A 26,580-nucleotide genomic window follows, 5' to 3' on the forward strand; every position below is an offset into this window, starting at 1 on the left:
GAGTTCATCTTGAAATAAACCCAAATTTTCATCAAATCTAAAACCTAAATATTCAAAACAAACTCATATTTTCAAAGTAACTCAAATCTTCAACTTCTTATTTTACAAAGAGTCGATCTATTATTCCCAAAAAGAAATCCAAAACTGAAATATAAACAAAAACTCAAATATATGAATTGGTGTTGGTTGTTACTACTTGTAATCAAACAAAATCGACGTTGATTGATGTTGGTTGTTGCATATCAACATTGTTATTGTTCTCATATTCCAAGATCTCAGGTTTTGAAAAACTAACTCCAACAACGTTAAAATAGTGAAGAAGGTTTGATTTTAGAAAGATAATGATAAGACAAATTTAACATTAAAATATAGACCAGGATGATGATATGGATTATCAAAAAATTGTGTTGAATACTTCAAACTCCCCTATATATATTGAAATTCCTCTTTATTAGAAAGAAGATTTTCTGACAGAATAATAAAATCTAGGTTTCTAGGATGAAGATATGAATTTTGTTGAATGTGAAGATGAATAATATGGAATTTCTGGAATTTTTATGTAAAAAAGGATAATAATGTTAACGTTTTAGACCATAAAGGATTAAAATGGGAAAATAAAAAGATAAAGGACTGAATTGTTACCTAAAATTAAGTTACAGAACTAATTATGTAATTTTTCCTATTTTTTACCAATCGTTTCTATTTCTAATGGCAACAAAAGAGTTAAATTTTATGATAAATTCATTATCTAGGCTCATTTCAAAGTTTCCACAAGAGTTTAATTATGGGAGTGAATGTGCATAATTCTTGGTTAGAATAAGCGGCAAGAATGTTCAATTGCAGAAGTTAAGCAAAATCCCGTTTAAATTTCTTGATTCACACTGCGAACAAATTTCATACTTTACCTTTTTTTTCTTGCAATGTGAAAGTTCGACCAAAATTATGTATATAAAGAAAGCCAAAGCTTTATTTCATGAAACCTTGTTGATAATTGTCAGAAAACACTTTAAATTTAATGAAGAATCATTATTTTTCTTATAATCCCAAGAAACAAATGGGAGAGTAACATGCAATTAATGAAACAAGAACTGAATTGAAATGTCTTTGATTATTAGGAAAAAGCATGATGCCAGCAGCAGCTATTTTACACAAGCCAAACTTCCAATCAAATCAGGCCTACGAAGAAGGAAATCACAAAGAATAGTGCCGTGTATTGAGAGAAACAACAATATCTCACCTTCTAAGTTTTCTCTATTCTCTTTCTTTTTTGTACTATTTATCTATCACCAATATTTCAGCAAGTCCAAGAAGATGATCTTTTAATCACTGGTTTCATCTGCTTGTCTTCTTCAAGGGAAATCATCCCCAAGTGTGAGGGGTCCTCCAGCATCATCTTTGCCACCAAATAACCCGCAATAGACCATGTTTGGTATTTTCTTGCCTGTTTCCCAACATATCTTCCAAGTTTACCATCATAATATTCAGGCCATCCATCCTTCAGTAAACGACTCTCGGCAAGTTCAATTGCACGTCTTGCTATTTGTGGTCGCCCTGTCTTGATGCAAGCAGCTGTTACAAGCCACAGGAGTACTGCGCTCAAGAGCATGAAACAAAATGAAAAGTTAGAGAAGGACGTCAAAACTATGTACAAAATATGTTGCAAATCTTTTCTATCAAACATAAACCAGTAACCATGGTTTAAATCAGATTATCCATAGAAAGGATGAGGGGGAAAAGAAAAAGTTAAGGCATGAACTCGGATCAAAATCAGAGGTATGGTAAGCATTATCAATCTGTTTGGCTGTACCAAAAATGACTGTGTATTTAGTATAATATCCCACAATAAACTATATTAAAGTTTTGCGATGAAAAAGCTATACAGAGAAAACCGCAAGTCAAATGAACTTTGAATAACTAAGCATGATGAGAGAAAGGGAAAACCTGGCCAAGATCCTCCATTATGGTAACTCCATCTGGTATTTTTGGGATCACAGCCAGTAACAATTCGCCACTCGTGACTTTCTATTGCAGGGTAACTAATTTTTAGCGGCATTTCTCCAACCAACTCATCCCAACGAGCTTCAATAAGATCCATGATTGCCATTGACTGCTCTGGAGTTGCTAAAGAAGAAAGAATTGCAACACAGTTTCCTAAAGCAAACCATCGAAAATCCATTCGAGCCGGACTGACATTTCCAATGAAGTAGCCACCACGTGTTGGCATAAAGTCAAACACCCATTCTGGAATTGAATCCGGAATAACATTAAACTTATTTACTGCAGTATGTGAGTACTCCTCAGTCTTGTACCGATAAATGTCATTTAGTTGCTGGAAGTCAAGCCAAAAGTAGCTTCTCATGTGAAAACTTAGTGCATGCAAACGCTTCACAACACGCTCTACACACTCCTTTCCGTCAGCAGTATCTTGCTTGAGCATGGACAAAGCACTTCTCAATGCCATGAAGAAAAGTGCTTGAATCTCAATAGGATATCCATAAACACCCTGCAAGGAGAAGGAAACAATCAATAGAGTATTCTAGTTCTTCAAAATCACTGAAATACGAGTTGAACTTCGGTTCCTCGAATTGAAACCACATATTAAAGAGATTAAAACTATATGTGCATAGAAAAAATTTCTTGTATCACTTAATAATGTGTTGCCATATCATTAGATGAATTTGACATATGGCCTGTTTGGATTGGCATATTTGAGCTTCTCTACTGGCATAAGTTTTACGAGATTGTTTAGGAGAATTTATGAAAACAGCTTGACAGTTTTTATAAGCTTTTTTCAACTTATTTTCATTAGTTCTCCAATATAGCCTATAAGAACAACTTATAGCATAAAATAGAATTTGTAATCTATAAAAATAGCTTATGCAAGCTTATCCAAACATGATGAGCACTTGTGCTATAAGCTCCAAACAATTTGTTTATCCAAACAGGCCCGTAGTTGAATAAGAGCAAGACTAGTAACAAGTTACAAAAGTAATTGCATTTGTATAACCTTGAACCATAAATTGGAAAATGTTTTCATAAACAATAGAATGCAACAAGCACCATCCTAATAACTAGATAATGTTGGAAATAAGAACATATTACATACTGTGAAACAATTGAAAATTATGCCTTACCATTCTTCTATCAATCATGCAGCATCCATCAGCACAAAGCAGAGTTGGAAATGTGTCAAACCCCTCTGACAAGCATAAAGTCAATATAAGCTTCATTCCTTTTTGACAACTATCAGATTCAGACAGAGTTAAGTCCCCTGTAGATTTTGTGTAAGCACGAAGCAAAATGATCCACCAGAATCCAGAGTCAACAGGAGCAACTCTTCCGATTGCACTTTCGCCAAAATCTGCAATAAGAGTATCTGTTTTCCTAACGGCATCATGCAGGACTTTGAAACTAGCTGGCATCACACCTTCCCCAAGTTTAAACCTATCTACTCTTTTCTCCCACCCCTGAAGATGTAGTGTCTTTAACAAGAAGTTTTTTACTATTTCCGGTTCACCATTCATCAAAAAGGCTAGAGCACTTGGGACAAAATCTCGAACAAAAACCTAAGAGAGAAAAATTTATCATCAAATATTATGCTCATTCTCCAATGTCCACGACTGTGTAAAGGTAAAATGATTTGGTCCACTGTGCTTTGTGGAGGCAACAACTAACAACTACAGAGTTTCTTCTCTTGACAAATAATTATTCACAAGCAAAAAAAATCTATCATAATTTTATCTTTTAATGAATCATTATAACAGTTATGGATGTGTTTATTTATCATATTTTAGTTTTCAATTGCCTGTTTTGTTCTTTGCAGGGTAGAATTTTCACTAGCATTAAAATAAAATTCTTATTGTTACCTTTAAATGTCAAGAGGCCAAGTTGTTTGTTAAAGGAAAGACTTTCCTGATTAAACATCCAGCTACAATCTACATTGCTATCAATCCATAAGAATTAAGCATGTTTCTCATCCGGAACGTGCTCTCAACTCACATGTTCCAAGAAGAATTGTCTCTTTCTTTTGTTAGCTAAATTATTATTATTTTTACCTATCAATCCGGTAACAGGCATATAAATATATGAATTAACCCTTTATATTGACACCAGGTTCGTATTGTTTTCCTAGCAATCTGGTAACACACAAATAGATACTTGAGTAACACATAGGTTTCACATTGGGCTTTAAATTAAAAAAAAAAAAAAAAAAAATTAGCTATCATTCTGGGGAGGAGGTCAGTGAGCAAAGAGAGAGACTAGATAGCAATTTTCGGGAAGAAATCTGTTAAGCAAATAAATTATATGTTTTTCCTAAAAAGAACATCATTACTAGTAATGGTTAAGTGAACAAAAAGAGGCCTTTTAATTAAACAAATAAATAGATGAGATCTGGTGTCAAAGTTAACTTTGACATTTGGTGTCAACGGATCCTGAAATTTTTAAATTGATTATGTTGAATGTCAGAGCGTACTTATCATATTTCAATCATGTTACCACAGATTGTATGTCTGGTAGAATTTCACAAGACCTTTGATATGATATTTCAGGTTCATGTGGCCAGTGAAAACTTGCAGTGATAAATGTACATCATACACACATCATAACTCATATCCAAGTATATGGAGTAAAATTATATCCAAATCAGAATATTGAATTTTAGTACTGATTAAGAAATTCACCTGATCGTAATTTAGAACTTCCTCTGCTTGATGATCAACAGCTGCAATTGTGCCAACAGGTGCACCTCTGAAATGGACTAGAGATTTCCTGAGAGATTCCCAGGCATCAGCAACCATTGGATGCGGCTCAAACGAGTTGCGAGCAGATGAAGCAGGGGTGTTAAAACCAGATCTTCCTCCAGGCGAGTAATTGTCATAGTTATCTAACCCAGCCCTTGCAAAACCAACAGACAATTCACTAAGCGACCTCTCATCAAATGATCTCTGTCTCTCTATGTTTAGCCTCGGCCTGTCAAGCAAACGAGTGAGATCGAAATCATCCATCTCAGCCATCGAACACTGAGAGCCGACTTTCCTAATTCCCATATGCCCATCCATTCTCTCCAATTTACTTTATCAGAAAGAGATATTATCTACATCCAAAAAAAATTATTTCAATCCAGCGTCAAATCCAAATCTGAAACAAACAATTTATAAACATCCAAAAATAGCAAAAAAAACAAATATATAATAAAACAAAATCATAACGAGTCGCAATCATCACAATTATGTAATCCTTATTATTGATTAAGCTCTACAAATGGAAACAAAAATTTCTCTCAAATATCATCACCTTTAACTCATGTCAATTTCATCACCAAACATTTTAAAACGAACAAAAATAAAGAAATGGCGCATTAAAGGAAAATAAATAAACAGATCAAGATCCAAAGAAAACAATATCCGAATAAATCACAGAAAAAAAATGCATACAAAATGAAAATATGAATCTGCAATGTAAGAATAAACGCTAATGCATGAAGAAAAATATACAGATCTGAGAATACGAGAAAAAGTAAATGATGCGGAGGAGAGAGAGAGAACCTGAAGGAGGAATGGAACGGTTCGGCGAAGTGAGATCTCTCCGGCTGAAACGACGGTGGTTGGCCGGCGAAATCGCCGGAAAAAGGAGAGAAAATGGGAGAGAAATTAGTAGGGGAAGGGAAAAAATGAGAATGAGGTGGGAAGGTTATATTTATAGGCGAAGACGGAGGTAGAAATGTTTTTACTTGATATAGCCGGTTATGGTTACCGGCGGAGTCCACGTAGGCAATACGACGCCGTTTTGGTTTGGTGTATATAAATGTTTCTATCTACTACTCCGAGATATTCGAAATTGGATTGGATATAGGAAATAAGAGTGCAGGTAGCGTGTGTATTTATATTTATTTATGGGATATTCAATGGCTATTAATTTATTGGGTAGGTGGGGGTGGATTTCGAATCAATTCTATTTCTATGTGCCTCGATAGCTACATTTCAACTTGTATTTTTCATCTTCAATTAAAACTCAATTGCAATTCCAACAAATTCTTATCTGGAGGACAAAGATGTTTAGCTTAACAATATCGGTTTTAAGTTAAACATCAAAAGTTTATTCGATGGTATAAGTTTAATATTTTGTAATGATCTCTTGAATTAGTCGGTCCATGATCCGCATGTTTTCTAAAGATAGAGAGAGAAAAAATGAGCTTTTTCGATATAAATATTTGGAGGAAAGAAATTGACTTTTGAGAAAGCACTCTTAATAAGGTTTTAGGGTGTGCATCATGACAATGGTGCATGTCATTGTCCATTTTATTATTGATTTTTATTTTATTATGAAGAAGGCGTGTTTTAATGGGGGGAAAAGGTTATTGCGTATTAGTAATCGTATTTATAGTATTTCTAAATTTGAACATGATAAGCTATGCTTGAATAAGGAATCGGTATGTATATTGGTTAAAAAAAATGGAATAGGGATTTTATCTTTTTGACTTAAAAGGGAATTGGTATAGGAATATAGTGCTGCTGCCATTTCAGATTAATTTGGTAATGGATTGGGTCAGAAGAGGTATGGAATTTGATATTCTTTTTAAAAGTAATTTGATAGTTATAGTTGTTTTTATCAAATTGGTGATAATAGTCTCTCTCTTTTTTTTCTTTTTTTTGGAGGAGGGTGATAACAGTATTTGTTGATCAACGTCAAAAAAAGTACTTGTTGATTTATGCTCCACTGAATGATATAAAATTCAATATTTAACAAATGATTTCTATTCATAGATTTACTATTTCAAAAGTAAAAATAAAAAATGGTTTAAAAAAATATGCCTAATATTTTTAAATGAGACAATGTTTGCTGATATCTTCTGAAAATAAATTGCTGACGAGGATATGAGTTAGATGAGAAGAATATCATCAAAAATAAAATTGTGAAGTATTCCATTAAATGTCTTGTTGTATGATGCAAGAACAGAGAATATAATATCCCATGGTTATTTCCTTGACATCCAAAACTGTAGGAGGGAATTAAGAATGGGTTAATTAATATTCAAGTAGAATTACAAAACAAATAAACTTGTTATCAACAAAACAAAACAAACCAAATAAATTTAGCTTCTAGCACCAACCATTCTGGCATTTTCCCTCATATTGACTTACATACTTCTATCACACGGGCCAATCAACACATTTTTGTCTTATAGTTCAAAATAACACAAATGACATCGATTCAATTATGAAGAGTTAGAAATGAAAGAATGATGTTTCTTTTTTCTAAAAAAAACGTTTTTCTTGTTCAAAAAAAAAAAACGTTTTTCTTTTTGATGACTTAAAAATATTTGAAATCTTACTTAAAGCCGGGATATTGGCAATAAATCGAGCTAGTTCAAACTTAGTTTCATATTTAATTTAACAATTATTTCGTGGAACTTAATTTGTGAGTTAAATCAGTTAAAAATTAAATTTTTAGTTGTCTCGAAATGTTGTTGAACTTAATTTATGAATTAAATGTTAAATTTTAGTTGAAAATTAAATTCGTTTACGAAATGGACTGAACTTGAGTTATTGTGATTTGTTGCATACATTTCATGTGATTTGTTTTTAGGTTGTTTGGAAAACTCCAAATGTCTTTGTCTTTCTAGATAGAGAGTTTGTCTTTGATAATGTTGTAGAAACTAAGGGTAAGTGGAGATCATATCTTGTTGCAGAGTCGTTCCTACGAATCCGAATACTCGACTTTGTAAGTGAAAAGAGGCCTGTAATAAAATAAAAATGTATTTTTTTCTAAAGAAAAATGTTCTATTTAAATTTTTTTTTAAAGATAAATACAAGATGTCGTATATATGATGTACACCCAAAGGTGAAAATCACTATCGTATACATGAGGAACCTCAAACCACCATCCCAAAAAAACATCAACCTAACACCAAAAGCAATAGGACTCAATTCTAATAGGCCTAATACAAAACAATAGAAAAGGAAAGTGGATTAAACTATTTTTTTTATTGGTGTCTTCTAATCCGTTACAAGCTAAAGAAATAGTCTATATATATATATATATATATATATATATATATATATATATATATATATATATATATATATACATACATATACATATAGGGATTTGCTAGAACACACTCATTAGTTTTTATGTCGGAGTGTTTTAGCAAGTTATAACTAAAAAGTTAATAAATACACCTTAAGGTGTATGTTGCTATAACACACCTTCTAACAAAAATAAGTGGATGCGTTCTAGGCTTCTAGCAAATCCTATAGGCATTTGCTAGGATACACCCACTTATTTTTTAGAAGAAGTATTTTAGCAAGTGGATAACTAAAAAGTGGTTAAATACACCTTAATGTGTTGCTTTGCTAAAACACTCCCACATAAAAACTAGTGGGTGTGTTCTAGCAAACCCCATATATATATAAGTTAAATAAGTTTTTATCCCTATCTTATCAAAAGGAAAGTTTTTTGTCCTTATAAACACACAAATTTTATTTATAGTCCCTCTATAATTTACAACAAGTTTTGGTCTCTCAAATGTTCTCCGTAATGACTTTTCAATCCCTGCTATTAAGTAAACTCATGTGTATCATTTGAAATTTTGAATTATTTTTTGTCGTCATGTGTTTAATAAATTATACAAATCTCTTTTGCAAAATTTTAAATTTTTTAACAAGGGATTAATAAAATATGAACTTTTAATATTTTAGTACTTAAAAATTCATATTTTGTTTAAAAAATAATTTTTTATGGAATAAATTGTAATTATATTTTAAACATCTTTGTAAATATTTATTCAAAAATATGATGAGTACACATACGTTGATTTAAAAATAAGTATCAAAAGTAATGGTTGAAAACATTAGGAGACCAAAAGTTGTTAAAACTCTTTGGATAGACTTAAAAAAAACAAAAACTTATTTGACCTAAATAATATTGGTTAGGTTTATAATGGAACCTCAACCTCTACATGTGGAGAGGAGCTACACTACAAACTTAATATATCTTTTTGATATATACACTTCATTTTTTTTAGTTTGTCATCGTCCTCTTCTTTTAGGATTTATATCCTTGCTGCCAACCTCTACATCATTTATATTTCTCTCTTGTCATCACCTCACTTTTTTTCTCATTATTTCTCTGTTTTAACTCACATATCTATTGATGTAGATGTTACCGGATCCATGCTCGATTAATTGTATAATGCAAAATTAAATAGCCTCACATATGTTTTAAAAACTTTATACAATATTTTGCACGACTCTTGTGTTCTTCTTTAATATAACTTATGCTATAAGAAATGTTTTTATTGTTAGAAATATATTCTATTTTGGCTTTTAAAAAAAAATTGCATGAAGATAGTGATTGCAAAATGTGTCGCTTAGACATCATATATAATATTTTTTTTCCCCATAAACGCTCAAGAGGTATATCCTCCCAAGAGTAGAAAAATGCTAAACAATCTTTGATGGCTTCTGGTTAAGTTAAGTGTCACATGTTATGCATTTAAGTATTTGCTACCAATATCTCTCTCTCAAAAAAAAAGTATTTGCTACCAATAAATTACTGAAATATCAATGCATAAATTGTCTCTAAAACTAATATACAAAGTTTTGTACCATAAAACACTCTAAACATCACCCAAAAGGGGAATAAAAACTTTTTTGTTGGCTTTTCGCTTAGTCGTATGTATGAAATATATCAATCGTTAAAAACAATATATAAATGAATAAACATTCAATCAAAAAAATCTCGTGAGCATAACTCAGTTGGTAGGATAATACACGTGAGTATAACTCAGCTGGTAGGACAATGCATTATTATATGCAGGGGTCAGAGTTCGAACCACAGACACCCCAGTTATTCATCTTGTAAGGTGAATTATATAGTCACTAGACTACCTGCAAAAAAAAAAAAAAAAAACACTCAATCAAAAATAAATTAATCAATGAAACACATAATATTTCAAAAGTTTTTTATTTATTTTATGAATGTATATTAATCAATGCATTAATTAATTATCTAATAACATTTACTCCCTCAATTTATTTAACTTTACCCAAAATATTTATTTTTCATTAGGTTAAATAAGTTTGTGGTCCCAGTAAAATTTTAAAATTTTGATTTTTAATCATTTTAAAAAATTTCTTCAAGTGTTAGTCCTCCCAAATATTTTATGGCAGCATATTTTTGGTCCATTTTTTAAGTAAAACGATGATGTGTATCCTTTTATATTTTGAAATATTTTTTGAATTCATGGTCAATACATCATAGAAATCTCTCTCGCAAAAGTTTATTTTTTTTACGAGAGTTGAATTAAACATGAATTTTTAAGTTATAAGCGCTTAAAAAATTATATTTTATTTAAAAAGTTCTAAATTTTGGTATGAGAAACTTTTGCTTATTTAACCTTTTACTGTTTGGAAATATAATAATATTAGGTTCAAAATTATACATTTTTTTTTAGTAAAGGTTAAAAATTATACATTAATGACCGAAGAATCATAAACATAATAATATCTAAAAAAAATATCTACAATTATACAATTACGACTCTTTCAAAACAAAAATTATATAATTATTATGTGTGCCAATGTTGAAAATGAAATAAAAATAGTATACACATTTACATTGTAGGATAGCGAGTGAAGATTTTAAAATAAAAATAGATGAAATTTTTATTTTATTTAATTTTTTGAAAAAACATGGGTGTGATTGTTTTTAAAAAGTTATAATGATGCTCCCTAAAAAAAAAAATATATAATGATACCAGATCTCACTCATTATAGTTAAGTTATTAATTCTAATATATTTTTTATAAGTCATTAATTTGTACACCTTTATATGAAGAAAAAAAAATATGTGAATCTACATGCATACAATCAAATCATGTTATGACGCGACACCACTCTTTTACCGTTAGCTCAATAAACTATCTCTAAAAATCATAATTTTGTGTGATTTGATTAAATAAGCGTGTATAAAAATTTAGAATAATCCTAATCTAGATTGAAATTCATATTTGTTATTTATTTATTTTTATAGATAAACGTACAAAATGACAATAATCAATTGGAAGTCGCACTCATAAATTTATTAATGGGATCATAGTTTGAATTCCTATGACAAAATTATATTAAGAGAGAGAAAATGTAATCGCCCTAAACTTGCAATACTTTTTTTTGGTTGCTTGCAATACTTTTTATTCGATATAAATTTAATAATTAAAGCAATTATTTTTTGTATCATTCGACTGTGTTTCTGTCACAAATACGGTTATCATATATTTCTTTGAAACATGCATACATACGAATGTTTCATTCTCCATGTTCCCCCTTCCTTGATAACTAATTAAGTTTAATTTAAAGGACAATTGTCAATGAAAAATTAGAAAAATAACCATGCATTATGCATATTATTATTTTTTTAAATGTAAGATTATACTCAGCAACGAGTTGGAGTTCTTATCCATCTAAAGTCAATTAATGTTGTCAAAGACTCAAAGGGAAGCATATGTCCCTACATTCTTCAAAGACTCTGAGAAATGTAAGAATTAAATAAAGGGCATAATCAAATCTTGGAAAAACAAGCTTTATTTCCAAGAAAGGGTAGACCTTGACAACTATAAAGGGAACAAAACGTGAGGATTATTTTTTCCATGAAAATTGGGCTAAAATAGCTGGCAATACTACCCCACATGGTGTACCTTCCTGACCGGAATGCTTCAACAAAGGTGACCCCAATTCTTTCTCAATGAATCTTTGCTCAGGTAAGGCTCACGCCATTTTTTTAAATATCGTATCGTGACTCACGAGCAACTGTTCCTTTGGTGCACGTGAAATGTGATGTAATAATAATAAAAATAAAATGATATTTGTACCATTATTTAATTTATTTTAAAATAATTTTCTCTTGTACTCTTTTTTTTTTTGGTTACATGAAAGAAAGGAAAAAAATAAAAGAAAAACTACATCTTAATGAATGGCCCTCTAATAGCATCAACTAATATGACTGAAGATATATATGGTAATGGTTGATGTACCATCAAGAGACTCTAAATGATTAACACTTATTTTACAAGTATATTAACGCAAGAGTTTTCTTATTACATTTTTATGTACCTTAAAAATTAAGTTTAGATAATATAGAAATTATAACAAAAAAAAAAACAAATATTTTAAACTAACATAGATATTATATAATAAAATAAATGTACAGCAAAAATTCATACAGAAAAAGGTGAATACCAAATAGATTTACATGCCAACACCCAACTTTTTGCTAATAATAATGAAGTCAGGCTCAATTGTCACCAAATGTTAAATTGATTTTGACACCAAATCACACCCATTTATTTCATTTGATCTAATGGTTGATACTTATTATTTAATATCAACAACAACTAAGCCTTATCCCACTAAGTGAGGTCGGCTACATGAATCAAATGACGCCATAGTGTTCTATCATACACCAAATTTGGATCCAACTCATTGACATATAAATCATTTCTAATGGTTTCTCTAATAGTTTTCCTAGGTCTTCCTCTACCTTTTTTAACTTAACTCTCCTCCATTTGATCTACTCTTCTTACCACAACATCTACGGGTCTTCTCTCTACATGCTCAAACTATCTAAGCCTATTTTCTATCAATTTTTCTACTATAGGTGCTACCCCCACTCTCTCTCTCTAATGGCGTCATTCATAATCCTATCATGTCTAGTCTTACCACTCATCCAACGCAACATCCTCATCTCTGCTACACTTACTTGATTCTCATGTTGACTCATAACCGCCCAACACTCCGTACCATACAACAACGCCGGTCGGACTGCTGTCCGATAGAACTTTCCTTTCAACTTAAGTGGTACTTTCTTATTGCACAAAACACCTGAGGCTCTTCTCCATTTCAACCACCCAGCTTGAATATGATGGCTTACATCTGCTTCCATTTCTCCGTCATTTTGTACGAAGGATCCAAGATATTTAAACCGTGTAACTTGGGGTATGATATGATCTCCAACTTTCACCTCCAAGGTAGATCTACTTCTCCTTCCGCTGAAGTTACATTCCATATACTCCGTCTTGCTTCTACTCAAGTGGAATCCATACGCTTCTAAGGCTTACCTCCAGGTCTCTAGCCTCCCGTTCACTTCCTCCCTCGACTCACCCACCAAGACTACATCATCTGCAAAAAGCATACATCTCGGTGCTAACTCTTGGATGTGTTCCGTCAATACATCCAAAACTAAAGTAAAAAGATAAGGACTTAGGGTTGACCCTTGGTGCAATCCTATTGTTATGGGAAAATCTTCGGTAGTCCCATCGTGCGTCCTCACACTAGTCGAAGCTCCCTCATACATATCCTTGATAGCCCTAATATAGGCAATCCTAACCCCTTTCTTCTCCAGAGCTTTCCACAAAATCTCTCTCGGTACTCTATCATACGTCTTTTCCAAATCAATGAAAACTAAGTGCAAGTCTTTTTTATCCGTCCGATATCGCTCCATCACGCGTCGAAGTAAGTAGATTGCTTCCATAGTCGACCTCCCAGGCATAAAACCAAATTGGTTATCCGTAACTTGAGTCTCCTTTCTTAGTCTTCTTTCGATCACCCTTTCCCATAACTTCATGGTATGACTCATTAGCTTAATTCCCTTATAATTCACGCAATTTTGTATATCCCCCTTGTTAATAAAATTAAAAGCTTCTATAAAGTAAGTAGTTAATAAAATTAAAAAAAAGGTCTAAAATCTTAATCACTCTTCAGTAAACAAAAAGGAATATTAATTATTCCTAAAAAAAATATGTAATATTAATTATTCATAATTTATTATGTATGTTTATATATCAGAGTGTATCCTGTTTACTCCCTAAAGTGTTAAAGGACCCTTATCCAAATATAGTGGCTTTGATATATTACAAGTAATTACTTAACATGATGTTGAAAATGACCATATATAGTACAGTGAGAGGGACAATTGTCTCATGCAGCAATCGCTCAATGGAAGCAAAAGGGTCCAACAAAAGTATATAAGCTGTCCTTTAATATAAAAAAAAAAAATACATATTTGCTGTGAACTAAGATGAACTTAATTAGTCTGGTAAGTATAGTTTACTTGATAGTTACCATAAATAATATTTGCAAAGTCAAAGTTTGAACCACATATTCTTCCTACTTAAAAGTTATGAAATCTAACCACTTGATTGCTTAAAGAGAAAGAAACGGGCCTACTGATATTTCAATGGAAGCAATTAAGCTCCTAACCTTTTTTTAACCTATTTTTCCTTATAACTTATTGAATTTTTATGTATAAATTAAATTGGTTAATTCCTTATTATATTGGAATACCCAAGGCCATTTGAATGAGATGGTAAAAACTTTCTTCGAGCTTAACTAGAGGTCTTCAAATTCAATCACAAGAATATATCAATGTTAAATCTCTTGATGAAGAGATCCATTTCAGAGTCTAAAACAATAAACTTGATCATAAAAAACAATTTAACAGCTTATGTTTATATAAATAAACCACTCATTCCAATATAACACAATTCATCTAAACACGACAAGAAATTTGGTTTCCATATTGTTTCCTTCATTACTTCTGGTTACTTTTTGCCATAGAAATTTAGGTGAAGAAGGGCACAGGAGGTTAGTAGCAAAAGATCAAAATAAATAAATAAATAAAATCAACTACCGAATATATTATTGGGATGAATCACGGATTAGGCGGCTCACTTTAAACATTTCATGGCACTTCCCAAATTGTGAAAGCATACTAGCAACCACACGTTTCCAAAATAAAACAAATCAGCTACAACTATATCAGAATCCTACTGAACTGTAGGATCCGTTCTAGAACCACATCCTCAAATATGGTACAATGACCACTCTAATGTGGTACCAAGACCACTCAAGTATGGTACAATGATCATTCCAACTTCCAAAGAGACAACTCAAAGGGTTGTGGTTCAATGACTACCCTATGAAGAAACCATAGGGATTAAATATCTCGAAAGGGACTATGGTCATAAGACCACTCTTTGATTCTGAAGGGACAAAAAACAAAGAGGAGAAGTGACTCAAATGCATCGAGCAAATGAAGGATAAGAGAGAGTTCTCGATAACTGGTGTGAAGAAAAGTGAGGGTGAATGACTCCTTATATAGTGCAAGAATCAATGAGGCAACCAAACTGGAGAGTCGAGATCATTTGACTATTGTGGAACCAACGGCATGATCTTGCCTCACCAATGTTTCATTAATGATTAATTTGGAGTTGAGTTGACTAAAGGAGGACATGTTGAAGCGTGCAAAATGTTTACATGTGGCAACATGTTCAGAAACAAAAATTCAGAAAAGAAAAAGAAATACTAATTAATTTTGATGTTTCAGGTCATTAAAAAATAATACACTACACCACACAATCTAAGCCCGACCGAACGGCGACGTGCGTCTAGTAGTCATGTTGAGTGCGTCAGCATCCATTTACAAAACTGCCTACTCCAAAGGGCACACCCATGAAAGGCACATCTTTACGATATACACACTAGTGTTGTGTTATCTAAAAAAAAAAAAATTACACTAGCGTTATGTGTGAAGTGTAAACTATCCAATGTGGGACGTCCAAGTTTTTTTCAATTCACACACAAATACACAGCGTTCCAGCAAGAACAAACTTGAGCTGAGTGAACACATATAGGTGTTCACATCAACAAGAACAACTAATCTCACGCCTTTAAGAGTTACATTCTTACCTACTCGACTAACATTCTTTTTTCTCTTTTTTTTTGACATGAACATTTCTTTAGCATACTGTGTGGTTGACATATGAATATAATGAATCTTGAAACATATGTCACTTCAATGTCATAAAGTAAACAACAGAGCTACAACTTGCTCAGATCCAATCAGTCAAGTCATTAAGTGAAATCCAAAAACGACCACTTTAAACAGGCAATAAATAACCTTCTGTAACTATGGAGTTTTAACCTAGAGAAGTACATGGAGGTATTCCTCAATAATAACAAGGAAGGAAATGATAAACAGTTAGTACAAAAGCATCAACCTACCTGGATAACTAAGAACTTTGGTACACTACAACAACAATGGCTTTGCTTAAAGCACCAGTAGATATGGAATATCTAGCATCCACATTCTACTTTCACTTCCAACTAATATTTAATGGAAGTTTAATCTCTCAGATCTATTGAAAATATTAGTAAGGTGGGTAAGAGATTGGGCTAACTGTATCAGGGCGGCGTGGCCTGGAACGGCTAGCGTTATCCAGTTCCTCCCCAAAAGCTCTCCGACTATGGTCCAAATGGTTGCCACCAAAGTGAGATCCATACGCATTAGATTGGTTGGTTGCACGGTTCCTCCCCAAAAGCTCTCCGACTATAGTCCAAATGGTTGCCACCAAAGTGAGATCCATACGCATTAGATTGAATTAGAAAAAGAAAAAAAAAAAACTAAGCAAGTATTAAACTAAGTTTCAATGAAGCGATACATTTAGACTAGAGAGAAATTGAAGTAAGCAAGTAATACAAATATTACCTTGAGAATAATTTAACGCACGATCTGAGAATCGGTCAGGTATTGATTGCCTAGCGGAATGCTGAAAATTTTCTGAACTATTTATTTGCACAGGGTAAGGCCTTGGTCGTTGAGAAGAATTTGACGAGGGTGTAGTAGCTGTAGAACTATTTGGGGTATTTTTGTCCCTTCCAGATATCTGTTTATTAGCAGACTATGCATGCCATTAACAAATAACCATGACATGAAAGAAATTTAAAATTTAAAATAGTATTTATTACATGATTCTGCAATCAAACCTATGCAGCCCAGGTATACGGTGTCCTGAGCTGTATTTATTACATTATTGGAAGTTCACAGGCTCTATTATGCAACACTGTTAACTTTCGCTATAGTTGGTATATGTGCGCACCGCTTTCAACTTTAAAGATGCATCCAAGTATCCAACTATTAACTTCGTTTAATAGTGTTGCATAAAATATTTTCAACAGGTCACAGAAAGATTGAAAATTGCCAATGTCTCAGCCTGTGAACCTCTATTCAGCAAAGCTTTATATTCAACAATTTTTAAAAAGATCAAAAACTATCCAAATCAGTAAGTCACACAATACGTGGAAAGCATCAATGTCAAGAACGCACCGCAAACTTCAGGGTTCGTTTGTACAGTGTTACAAGGCCTGAGAAAAGTCTGACAGCATAGTCTGCAATCTCCTCAGTTTCATATTCTGCAAAGGCAAAACCTTTTGGTTTTTCAGATTCCTTATCTTTAGGAATGTGCAAGTCTACCACTCGTCCAGCTTGAATTAATATATCATACAATATCCTGTCTGTCACCCTCTCATCCAGATTGCCTGAATTAAATACAAGTAACCAAATCAGAACCCAAAAGTAGATGCACCAAATTACGTACACGGAGGTGTACATTCTCCGCGTACATTCCAAACCCCTTAAATTTGTTCATATACAAATGAAAGTTCCAACCAACTATCCCTATGAAGAATTGAAACTTTAGTACTATAAAAGCAAGAAAAATATAGTTGTGGGCTGTTGAGTGTAACTAAAATTAAAAGAAATAAAATCCACCGACAGTGTAGAAAATCTCAGATCATCTAAAACATTATTGAGAAGCATACTCATCAAAGAAACATTTCTATCATTAAAATCTTTTACAGAAGTAAACATAGCAAAGAGATAAAGGGAGATCTAACACATTATAGGATACTTAAAGAATAATTCCATAAATAAAGTCATCTCTGGTTAAAAAGATATTTAAAGAGTAATATAATGTGAGGGCTCTTGACAAGCAAAGCTTATAGTTTTTCATTAAAAAAAAATACCATGAACACACCGCACAAAGATATGAGAAATGATCCAGCAAAATCTACTTGCTTAATGATCTTTACCACCAGTAAACTAAATATAAATAAAAATTTAAAATTTCTCTTTAAACGAATATTGTATCCTACACCTATAGTACTTTCCCTTTTTCCCCTCGAATAAAATTTTACTTCTATTAAAAATGATTACGAGCAGTATGTTATGTTTGTTGTCTGGAGATAATTTGACAGGCAACAGTTCTACTTTTCATCAAAACTGTGCCACTGACACACAGCTCAAAGATTGAACCAAAGCTTTAGCAAAATCCAATTGGTTAATGATCTATTGATCTTCACCTAAAAACTGAATACATATAGATATTTCACATTTCTCAATACCTACAGTACTTACCCTCTTTCGCCTCTAATAAAAAGTTATTTCTATTGAAACAATTACGGCCAGTGTGCTATGTTTCCTGTTCTCCTATGTGGTGGTTTCCAATATTATCGATAGCAGATGGCGGACCATTACGGAAAGCCAAAAACCCGACATACCGCCCGCCATATGCGGCAGTCGCCATATCCAAGTATGGCGCTGCCATCCTTCACAAATTGGCCATATCAGTTTTTCTAAAAATACGCCACTGATATCTGCCATTGCTGATATTTGACAACTCTGGTGGTTTCTAACTTGAAATAAATTATCAAAAGCTCAAATGATTGGTACCAGCAAGCATGTTATGGGGCAAGGTTATTGTATTGGTTTCTGGAGAATCTCTGCAGGCAATTTAATAGGGAGTGGTGATTTATTTTAATTCATGGTTTTTACAGGGCTCTATTTAATAAAATCAAATTTTTTTTATCAGCAAATATATTTTAGTCTTAAAACTCTCCCCTGTCGGCAACATATCTTGATAATGGTCGTAAAATGCTGATTCAACTAACCCCCTAGAGTTCTTAATATGTTCAGAAATCCACTCGATAATTTTCATATGCTATCTAGTAATTAACATCACCAATGGTGACTAGAATCCATACTGTATCTTATAATTAATACCCTTCCAAAACTGCATGAAGAGAAAAATCGAAAAAAGCAAAGTGAACAATTAACAAAAAAAAAAAATCAAATAAATAAGCAACTCTAGACCTCTCACATTTTCGAACATGATTATTATTAACCTAAAAGACAATTGAATGAATTAACCCCCTAGAGTAATGATTTTAAGTATGTCTAAGAAAAAAGAGTAAATTGAAAAAAGTGAGGTTACCTATGTAAACGGTGCAACTTGAATTACCAGACATAGTTATATGTAGATCTATTTCGAAACAGGAAGATAATCAGAGGCAAAGAATAATAAAGAGAGAATCTCAATAGTATGTTTTCAATATCGCCGCTTAATAGCATAATTGCAGTGCGGAGCTATGCTCTGCTGCGACCCAATTTACTGGTGCGTTGATGGTCGCTATGGTGGTTGCGACCGTAAGTCGCGGTGGAATAGCATGCTAAGGCGAGCTGCCGCACCAGCAGAGGGGGAAAGAAAATTTGAAAAAATAAAATAAGAAAGGAAACCTGGAATTTCACGACTCTGGCGGTCGGTGACAAACTTCGCCGGCGTTTTTTGGCGAGCTTTTGCTTTCTTACGGCCAAAGTTGAGTCAGTGGAACTTCAACTTGTCGTTTTAGGGTTTGGAATGTCTTATGGGTGTTTTAGTAATTGCGAAAGTGTTTTTTTTTTTTTTTTATCTCGTACTTTTTTTCCGTATCGAAGTTTCATCCTTTAACAAAAAAAAAGTACGAAGTTTCCATTATCTCCCTCCCTGGTCTGGTCTCATTACCATGTTATCACTTTTCAATACTATTTTTTGGTTCAATATTTTTTTTATTCTTATAAATATATCAAATTTTCTTTTCAATCCTTCTAAAGTTTTTATTTAACTTTTAGTCCATATATAATTTTTAATCATCATTTTTTGTCCATATTTTTAAGCAAACTCGTGTATTTTTAAATAAAATTGTGGAGAAATATGTAATATGTCAATATCTTTTAAAAAAACATGAATTAAATATGATTAACTTTTAGTCCGTATAAAATTTTTAAGCATCAATTTTTGTCCATATTTTTAAGCAAACTCGTGCATTTTTTTTAATAAAATTGTGCAGAAATATGTAGTATGTCAAAATCTTTTTAAAAAACATGAATTAAATATGAATTTTAACCGCCAAACATATAAAAGTTCATATTTAATTCATGTTTTGTTAACAGAAAAAAAAATTGTGAGAGGTTCTTATAATATTATAAACTTTTCTTCAAAATTTTATTAAAAAATATGAATTCTACATACGAGTTTATTTATTTTTTTTGACAAGATACGAGTTTATTTAAAAGGAGGACCAAAAGTGAAAATGAAAATATTTTGGAGGACTAAAAGTGGAATGGAAATTTTAGAGGGACTAAAATAAAAAGTTGATATATTATAGGGACTAAAAAAATATTTAACCTTATTTTTTTATCTCATATTTTGTAAGTAGGTGCGTAGATGTTGTGTTTCTCAATAGGTATTCAAAAGAAAGACAATGGTTACATGGGTATCAAACTTGACATAGCCAAAGCTTATGATAGCATTGAGTGGGATTTTATTGAGCATACTCTAAAAGCTATGGGTTTTCCTAACAGACTCATCCTTATTATCATGCATAGTATTAGGACTGTCTCTTTCTCTATCCTTATTAATGGTCAACCTATTGATCCTTTCCATCCCAAAAGAGGACTTAGGCAAGGTGACCCTTTATCCCCCTATCTGTACATTATTTGTGTTGAGGTCCTCTATGGGATGATTACCAAGGCTCAGCAGGATGGCCTTATTCAAGGTGTCTCTATAGCTACAAATGCTCCAGCAATTTCACATTTATTATATGTTGATGACAGTATTGTTTTTTGTAGGGCCAAACCAAATGAGGCCAAAACTGTCATGGATATTCTGAATCATTATCAAGAGATCTCAGGGCAAAAGATAAATCTTGATAAATCAGAAATGATCTTCAGCCCAAATATCTCTCAAACTTACAAACATCAAATTCAAATCTACCTCCCTATCAAGATTAGTGACAGCATTCAAAAGTATCTTGGGATGCCTACTCAATTTGGGAGGTCAAAGGAGCAAGATTTTCACTTCATCATGGATAAGATATGGAAAAAGCTTAAAGGGTGGAAAGAAAAATGTCTCTCTTTTGAAGGAAGGGGAGTTTTAATTAGGGCAGTTGCTCAGGCTATACCTACATATTATATGAGTTGTTTCCTCTTGCCAAAAGGCTTATGCACTAAAATCGAAAAGGCAGTATGCTCCTTTTGGTGGGGTACTGCTGGTGATAAGAGGAAAATACACTGGACCAAAAAAGATAAACTCTTTTAAGTCTAAACATGTTGGAGGTATGGGGTTTAAGACTCTGAGAGATTTTAACTTGGCTATGCTTGCTAAACAGGTGTGGAGATTTCATACTAAACCTCATTCCCTCATTTCAAGGTGTTTCAAGGCTAAATACTTTCCCCAATCTGATATCCTTCAAGCGCCTCTAGGATGCAATCCTAGTTATGCATGGAGAAGTATCCACAATTCCATTTGGGTCATTTTAAAGGGAAGCTGTTGGAAAATAGGTAATGGGGAATCAGCTAAAGTTTGGGGGGATAACTGGGTTCCTCTTCACAATGGATTTAAGATCTTGACTCAGAAGATGGAACCTTTTTCCATTAGACATGTTAAGGATCTGATTAACATGGATTCATTCAGTTGGGACACTGAGATCTTAAACAACCTTTTTCTACCTATTGATAAGGATCACATAGAGCAAATCCCCATTATCAATACTACTAATATAGATGAATATATGTGGATGCACGAACCTACAGGTGTCTATACAGTGAAAAGTGGGTACAAGGCTATTAAAGAATGGCAAGATCAACAATTTTCCTCTACTGCTTCTAGCAGCTGTGATACTCAAGTTTGGAAAAAATTATGGGCCATTCATACTATTCCTAGACATAAGGTTCTCCTATGGAGAATTCTACAAAATTCTTTGCCTGTCAGAAGCGAGCTCAGCAATAGAGGTGTTCCCTGTTCCATTTTGTGTCCCAGATGAAACTCTAAAATTGAAACGACTAACCATGTGTTTATGACATGTCCTAATATCGTCAGAACATGGTTTGGCTCAAACCTAACCATTAAATTTCCAGAGAACTCTAATATAAATTTCTCAGATTGGCTTTTTGACATGATTTTGCACAGCAATGAGGAAGTGATTATTAATTTAGCAGCCATAATCTACCAAATATGGTACGCCAGAAACCTAAGCATTTTTTAGGATGAATATGTACCTGAAGAAGAGATCTTTCAACAAGCTGAACGGAGTATTATGGAGTTCACTCATGCTAACATCCCTGCTACCGTAAATCCTAATCCTAATAGTGGTGCTTTCTCTACTCATCAAGATCTCGTTCGTGCTATGCCTTCTAGATCTTCAACTAATTCTACTCCTTGGAGAAAACCGGAAGTTGGGATGTTCAAAGCCAACAACGATGCTAGCTTAACTCATTATGGCAGATGGGGCATAGGAGCAATCATTCGAAATGAAGAAGGTCTGGTTATGATGACGGCGACTTGGATCGTTTCTGGATGGAAGGATCCTTTAATGGCTGAAGCCTTTGGTATGCTTACAACTATGCGATTTGCTAAAGAAGGAGGTTTCAGACATATGATTTTTGAAAGTGACAGCAGCAACTTAATCCGCAAAATGAAATATGGTGATGGTGATGATAGATCTTATTTTGGAGACATTATCCAGGAAATTCGAAAGGAGCAATCAAATTTCGACACGTGTATTTTTAATTTTACACGTAGATCAGGAAACAAAGTTGCTCACCATTTGGCCCAACTAGCTCATACTGAACCTAATATGGTTTGGATGGAGGAGGTGCCAGAAGCAACAATTTCATTGCACTTTCAATACCTTATTCATTAATATAAGTTTTCCTTTTTTCAAAAAAAAAAAAAAAAAAGTGAGAGGAGTAATTATAATGAGAGGATGAGAGGAACAAATAGTGGCCACTTGATTAAATTGTACGGTGTAGATTAAAACTTTCACCATAAGTTAATTGCACCTGATTTTTCACAAACGCATCCCCTTCCTCGTTGACAATCACGCCCTTCTCCTTCCTTGATTTTTCTATCACAAAAAATTCTTCCCAGATCTTCAATCCATTAGAATGCTCTGATCAATAATTCACCAATTATCTTGAGAAATTATTGCAATGTTTTCGTTCTCTTAATCTATATCAATTTTAAACCGTTGTTTTTTCAATTTCAGATCTAGATCTTGCTAAAATTTACTCATTAACTGGAAAACCATAGCTTTTTTAACTGCGGACCTCATTAACTAGAAAGTCATGGCTAAAGTTTATTTACGGACTCAAAAGCATGTTTGATCAATTGATGAAAGAAAACTAAAAAACCAAATAGGGATTTTTAATTTTGGTAATTGCAAAGCCATGGGGAAATCTTACGTTGGGATATTGCAAACTGGAATTTATTGTTAATTAGAACAGAAAATGATTAATTGGAAATTAATTTGATTTGTCATCATTCACAAATTAACCATTATTTTTAGTGAATCTGAAGGGAAAATAGCGCAGGTCGGGGAAAGGAGATGAGGAGGTCAGGGAAAGGAGATGAGGATGATAGTGTGTGAGTACATTATTTAATGAGTAATTTTATCTCAGTCGTAGATATTAATCCTATGGCTAATATTTATTCCTCTCATCCTCTCATTATAACTATCCTCTCATATATATATATATATATATATATATATATATATATATATAGGTTTTTCTAGATTACCTTTGAAGAATGGTGAGTAATTTACCCACCAACCAATGAAAATGAGCAATTTGTTGGTGAGGTCAAGATAGTTCATGGATACCACTTAAAAATGTGCTTATGTGGCTAATGTGTATTGGTTGGGGTAAATTACCCACCATTCTTCCATGGGTACCCTAGTTGTCATCATATATATATATATATATATATATATATATATATATATATAGTCAGGATCCGTTGACACCAAATCTCAACCGTCTGTTTCGATTAATCCAATGGTTTATCTCACACTAGATTTCCTTAACTGTATACCTTATTATTTTTTTGCTCAATCTGCGTCAACCCCAAATCCTGAATACTGTCTCGCTCATGAACCCTAATGTGTTGGTTTTCTTTTTTCGATGGTTGAAGAATCCTAATATGCTTCTTGTTTCAATCTATTTCCTATCAATTATTTGTTGTTTTGGTAATATTGTTTTTTATCTTGATGGTGTGCATGTTTGACATTAGCAAGAACCATATAGCAAAATAAGTTTCTTATCACTTCCAATCAGATTGTTTATAACTTAGTGATATCAATGGTGATCTTTTTGAGAAATAATTTATGGATATTTTATCGTCAATCTTTGGGCCTACCACAAACACGGGATCTCTTTAGGGTAAAAAACTGAAAAGAACAGCACATGAAAAATGAGCAAAACAAAATTTTCAAGAAATTTATAACAAAGACGAATTTGTTGACACCTGGTGTCAACGGATTCTGACTGTATATGAGATAGAATCCGTTGACACAGGTGTCAACGGATTTGTTGACACCAAATCTTATCCCTTTATTTATTTTGATCTAATGGCTCGTATTAATTAACTTAAAATCTTAAGTGATCACTACTTTCTCCAATCATTTCTTACCCTCTTTCTTCATTGCACCACCATTCATGAGTCTCACTGATCTTCCATATCTCTTGTCTAGTAGTTTTTTTTCCTTCTCCTTAATTTGGGATTAAGTTTGAGATCTATTTTTATCAATGAAAGTTTGAGATCTAAGTTGTTCACCAATGTTTTAAATGCATCCTCTCTCCATCTCAATATTCATTTACAGGTTCAAATTTGGGATTGAAATATTGTGAGAGAATTATGATTTATTTTGCTGAAGCAATCCAGATTATAAAATTCGAACCAACTCTCACTCTACAAAAAGTTCTAAGTTTCCCTTTGTTTCATGCAATATCGTATTTATTCGGATTACATAATCCGGAAACCATGATGCAATCCAAATTATATATTCTAGATTGTATCAGACTCTTTTGGCCGGTGGTCTGCACCACAAAGAAAACATTTTGGGCGGTGGTCAGCTTAAAAAACGTGTTTTTACACGTTTTTGACCCTGTTAATGGTAAATGCTACCTATGTTGACACTCCCTTCCTATAAATACCCTCTAAACCTCCACCATTTCTCACACAACCTCTCCCACCCTCTCCTCCTCTTCCTTCTACGTACAACCATGTGTTTCCATCGTTGAACTTTCATAGAAAGATGCCTCTTTGAAAATTTTCAGGGACTGTATGAACGATCAATGAGGAATGGAACCAGCCTCATCCCCCCTCAACAACATTGTTTTCTTCTTCTCACCCTCCTCTTTCCTACTCCCCTGTTTCCCCTCCAACAATGAAGCTACTGGTATGTCCCATGACTTCCCTCTTCTTGGGCTCTTAGGAGATTAGATATAGTTTTAGGTTCTTACGTAATAAGATTAGAAATAGTTTTAGGTTTTTATGTAATAAACTTAAAAAGCTTCAACATTATTGTAATGTATTATTCATATATCAATAAAATGAGTTGTTTTTATCCTTTTGTCTTTTTTATTTTTATTTGCATTAATTTTACGAATTTGAAAGCTAAAAATGAAAAAATTATGGAGAAAGAGCATTCCGGATTTTAAAATCCGGAAATCACTAACAATACAATACAGAATATAAAATTCGGACATGAGTATTTTTGAAAAAAAAAATAGAACGCGCAAGAAATCTATAAGTTGGAAAAAGTAATACTCAAACTCTTCCTTCCACTCTCTTTTGTTGTAACTTTTGGGTTTTATTTTATTTCAAAAGTTAATATAATTAACTATTTTTATTTAAGTACGTTTACTTGTTTCCTGAGTCAAAGGTAGTTATATTTTCATTCCAACGTGCACAGTTGAATAGCTATTATTAAGGCTTTATTTTTACATGATAAAGAATTCTTTTTACTTGCTTAGAAAAAGTCTTTTTACTTGCTTAAATAGCCTTCCATCAGTAGCAAGAAATATACTCATCTCCCAAAACCATAAACAAAAAATAGTTTTATCTCCTCTCAAAAATATTAACTTTTTTGAGGTTACATCTCCTGCTATCTTTGAGATAGATTCAAGTTGTTCTGTCACCTCTGATATGATTCATATATGGGAAGAACATGTTGTATCCTGGGAGGATATGCGCTTATGAGGCGAATAAATCCTTAAGGACAGTGACTTTGTCACGCCTCATGTTATTCAACGGTTTACTACTGTGTAGGTCATCACCGTTAATGACTTGTTTGTTTATTTCAACATTACCGACTTCGAATCACCACAATTTCAAGAACAGATAAGTTTATTTGATATCCCTCTTGTTTATTCCCTTAAATATTTAATTGATGATTTTATTTATATGATGATTATTATTTATAGAGATAATTTATTACTAATATTTACAACACTTCCAAGATCCAAAACATAACCTAATTTTCATCGTGTACCAATTTCTAATTATGTATCTTGACCAGTGTCAGAAAAATTATGTATTTTATCTTGTCATTTTTCTATGTCTGTACTAGTTACAAACCCGTGCTT

General features: G+C 32.7%; 3 protein-coding genes, 1 long non-coding RNA gene and 1 pseudogene across 5 annotated transcripts; 2 read left to right on the plus strand and 3 right to left on the minus strand.

The window, feature by feature from the left end:
- Positions 1–1,011: 1,011 nt before the first annotated feature.
- On the minus strand, positions 1,012–5,861 carry LOC11408526 (probable alkaline/neutral invertase D). Its single transcript, XM_003591951.4, has 5 exons — positions 5,547–5,861; positions 4,683–5,095; positions 3,135–3,566; positions 1,942–2,503; positions 1,012–1,590 (listed from the first exon to the last, which is right to left on the minus strand). The coding sequence occupies exons 2-5, from the start codon at positions 5,058–5,060 to the stop codon at positions 1,295–1,297; spliced, it is 1,668 nt and encodes a 555-aa protein (XP_003591999.1). The 5' UTR covers positions 5,061–5,095; positions 5,547–5,861; the 3' UTR covers positions 1,012–1,294.
- Positions 5,859–11,897, plus strand: LOC112422534 (uncharacterized). The gene is made up of 2 exons (XR_003012888.2): positions 5,859–6,555; positions 11,430–11,897. It is a non-coding gene; the product is annotated as an uncharacterized lncRNA (long non-coding RNA).
- A 351-nt stretch (positions 11,898–12,248) lies between these two features.
- Positions 12,249–13,089, minus strand: LOC112418645 (uncharacterized; annotated as a pseudogene).
- Positions 13,090–15,835: 2,746 nt separating this feature from the next.
- LOC11408527 (RNA-binding protein 7) lies at positions 15,836–19,564 on the minus strand. Of its 2 annotated transcripts, none has more exons than XM_013614047.3 (5): positions 19,411–19,564; positions 19,109–19,156; positions 17,164–17,375; positions 16,546–16,738; positions 15,836–16,386 (listed from the first exon to the last, which is right to left on the minus strand). In XM_013614047.3, the coding sequence occupies exons 2-5, from the start codon at positions 19,140–19,142 to the stop codon at positions 16,208–16,210; spliced, it is 618 nt and encodes a 205-aa protein (XP_013469501.1). In that variant the 5' UTR covers positions 19,143–19,156; positions 19,411–19,564; the 3' UTR covers positions 15,836–16,207. The 2 variants fall into 2 exon arrangements, with proteins under 2 accessions (XP_013469501.1, XP_003592001.1); XM_003591953.4 differs by having other exon boundaries at positions 15,912–16,386; positions 16,546–16,723; positions 19,411–19,563.
- A 1,705-nt stretch (positions 19,565–21,269) lies between these two features.
- LOC112418646 (uncharacterized) lies at positions 21,270–21,974 on the plus strand. Its single transcript, XM_024775095.1, has one exon. The coding sequence runs from the start codon at positions 21,270–21,272 to the stop codon at positions 21,972–21,974; it is 705 nt and encodes a 234-aa protein (XP_024630863.1).
- Positions 21,975–26,580: the final 4,606 nt, after the last annotated feature.

The sequence above is a fragment of the Medicago truncatula genome, chromosome 1, assembly GCF_003473485.1.
Source record: "Medicago truncatula cultivar Jemalong A17 chromosome 1, MtrunA17r5.0-ANR, whole genome shotgun sequence".
Taxonomy (NCBI): Eukaryota; Viridiplantae; Streptophyta; class Magnoliopsida; order Fabales; family Fabaceae; genus Medicago; species Medicago truncatula.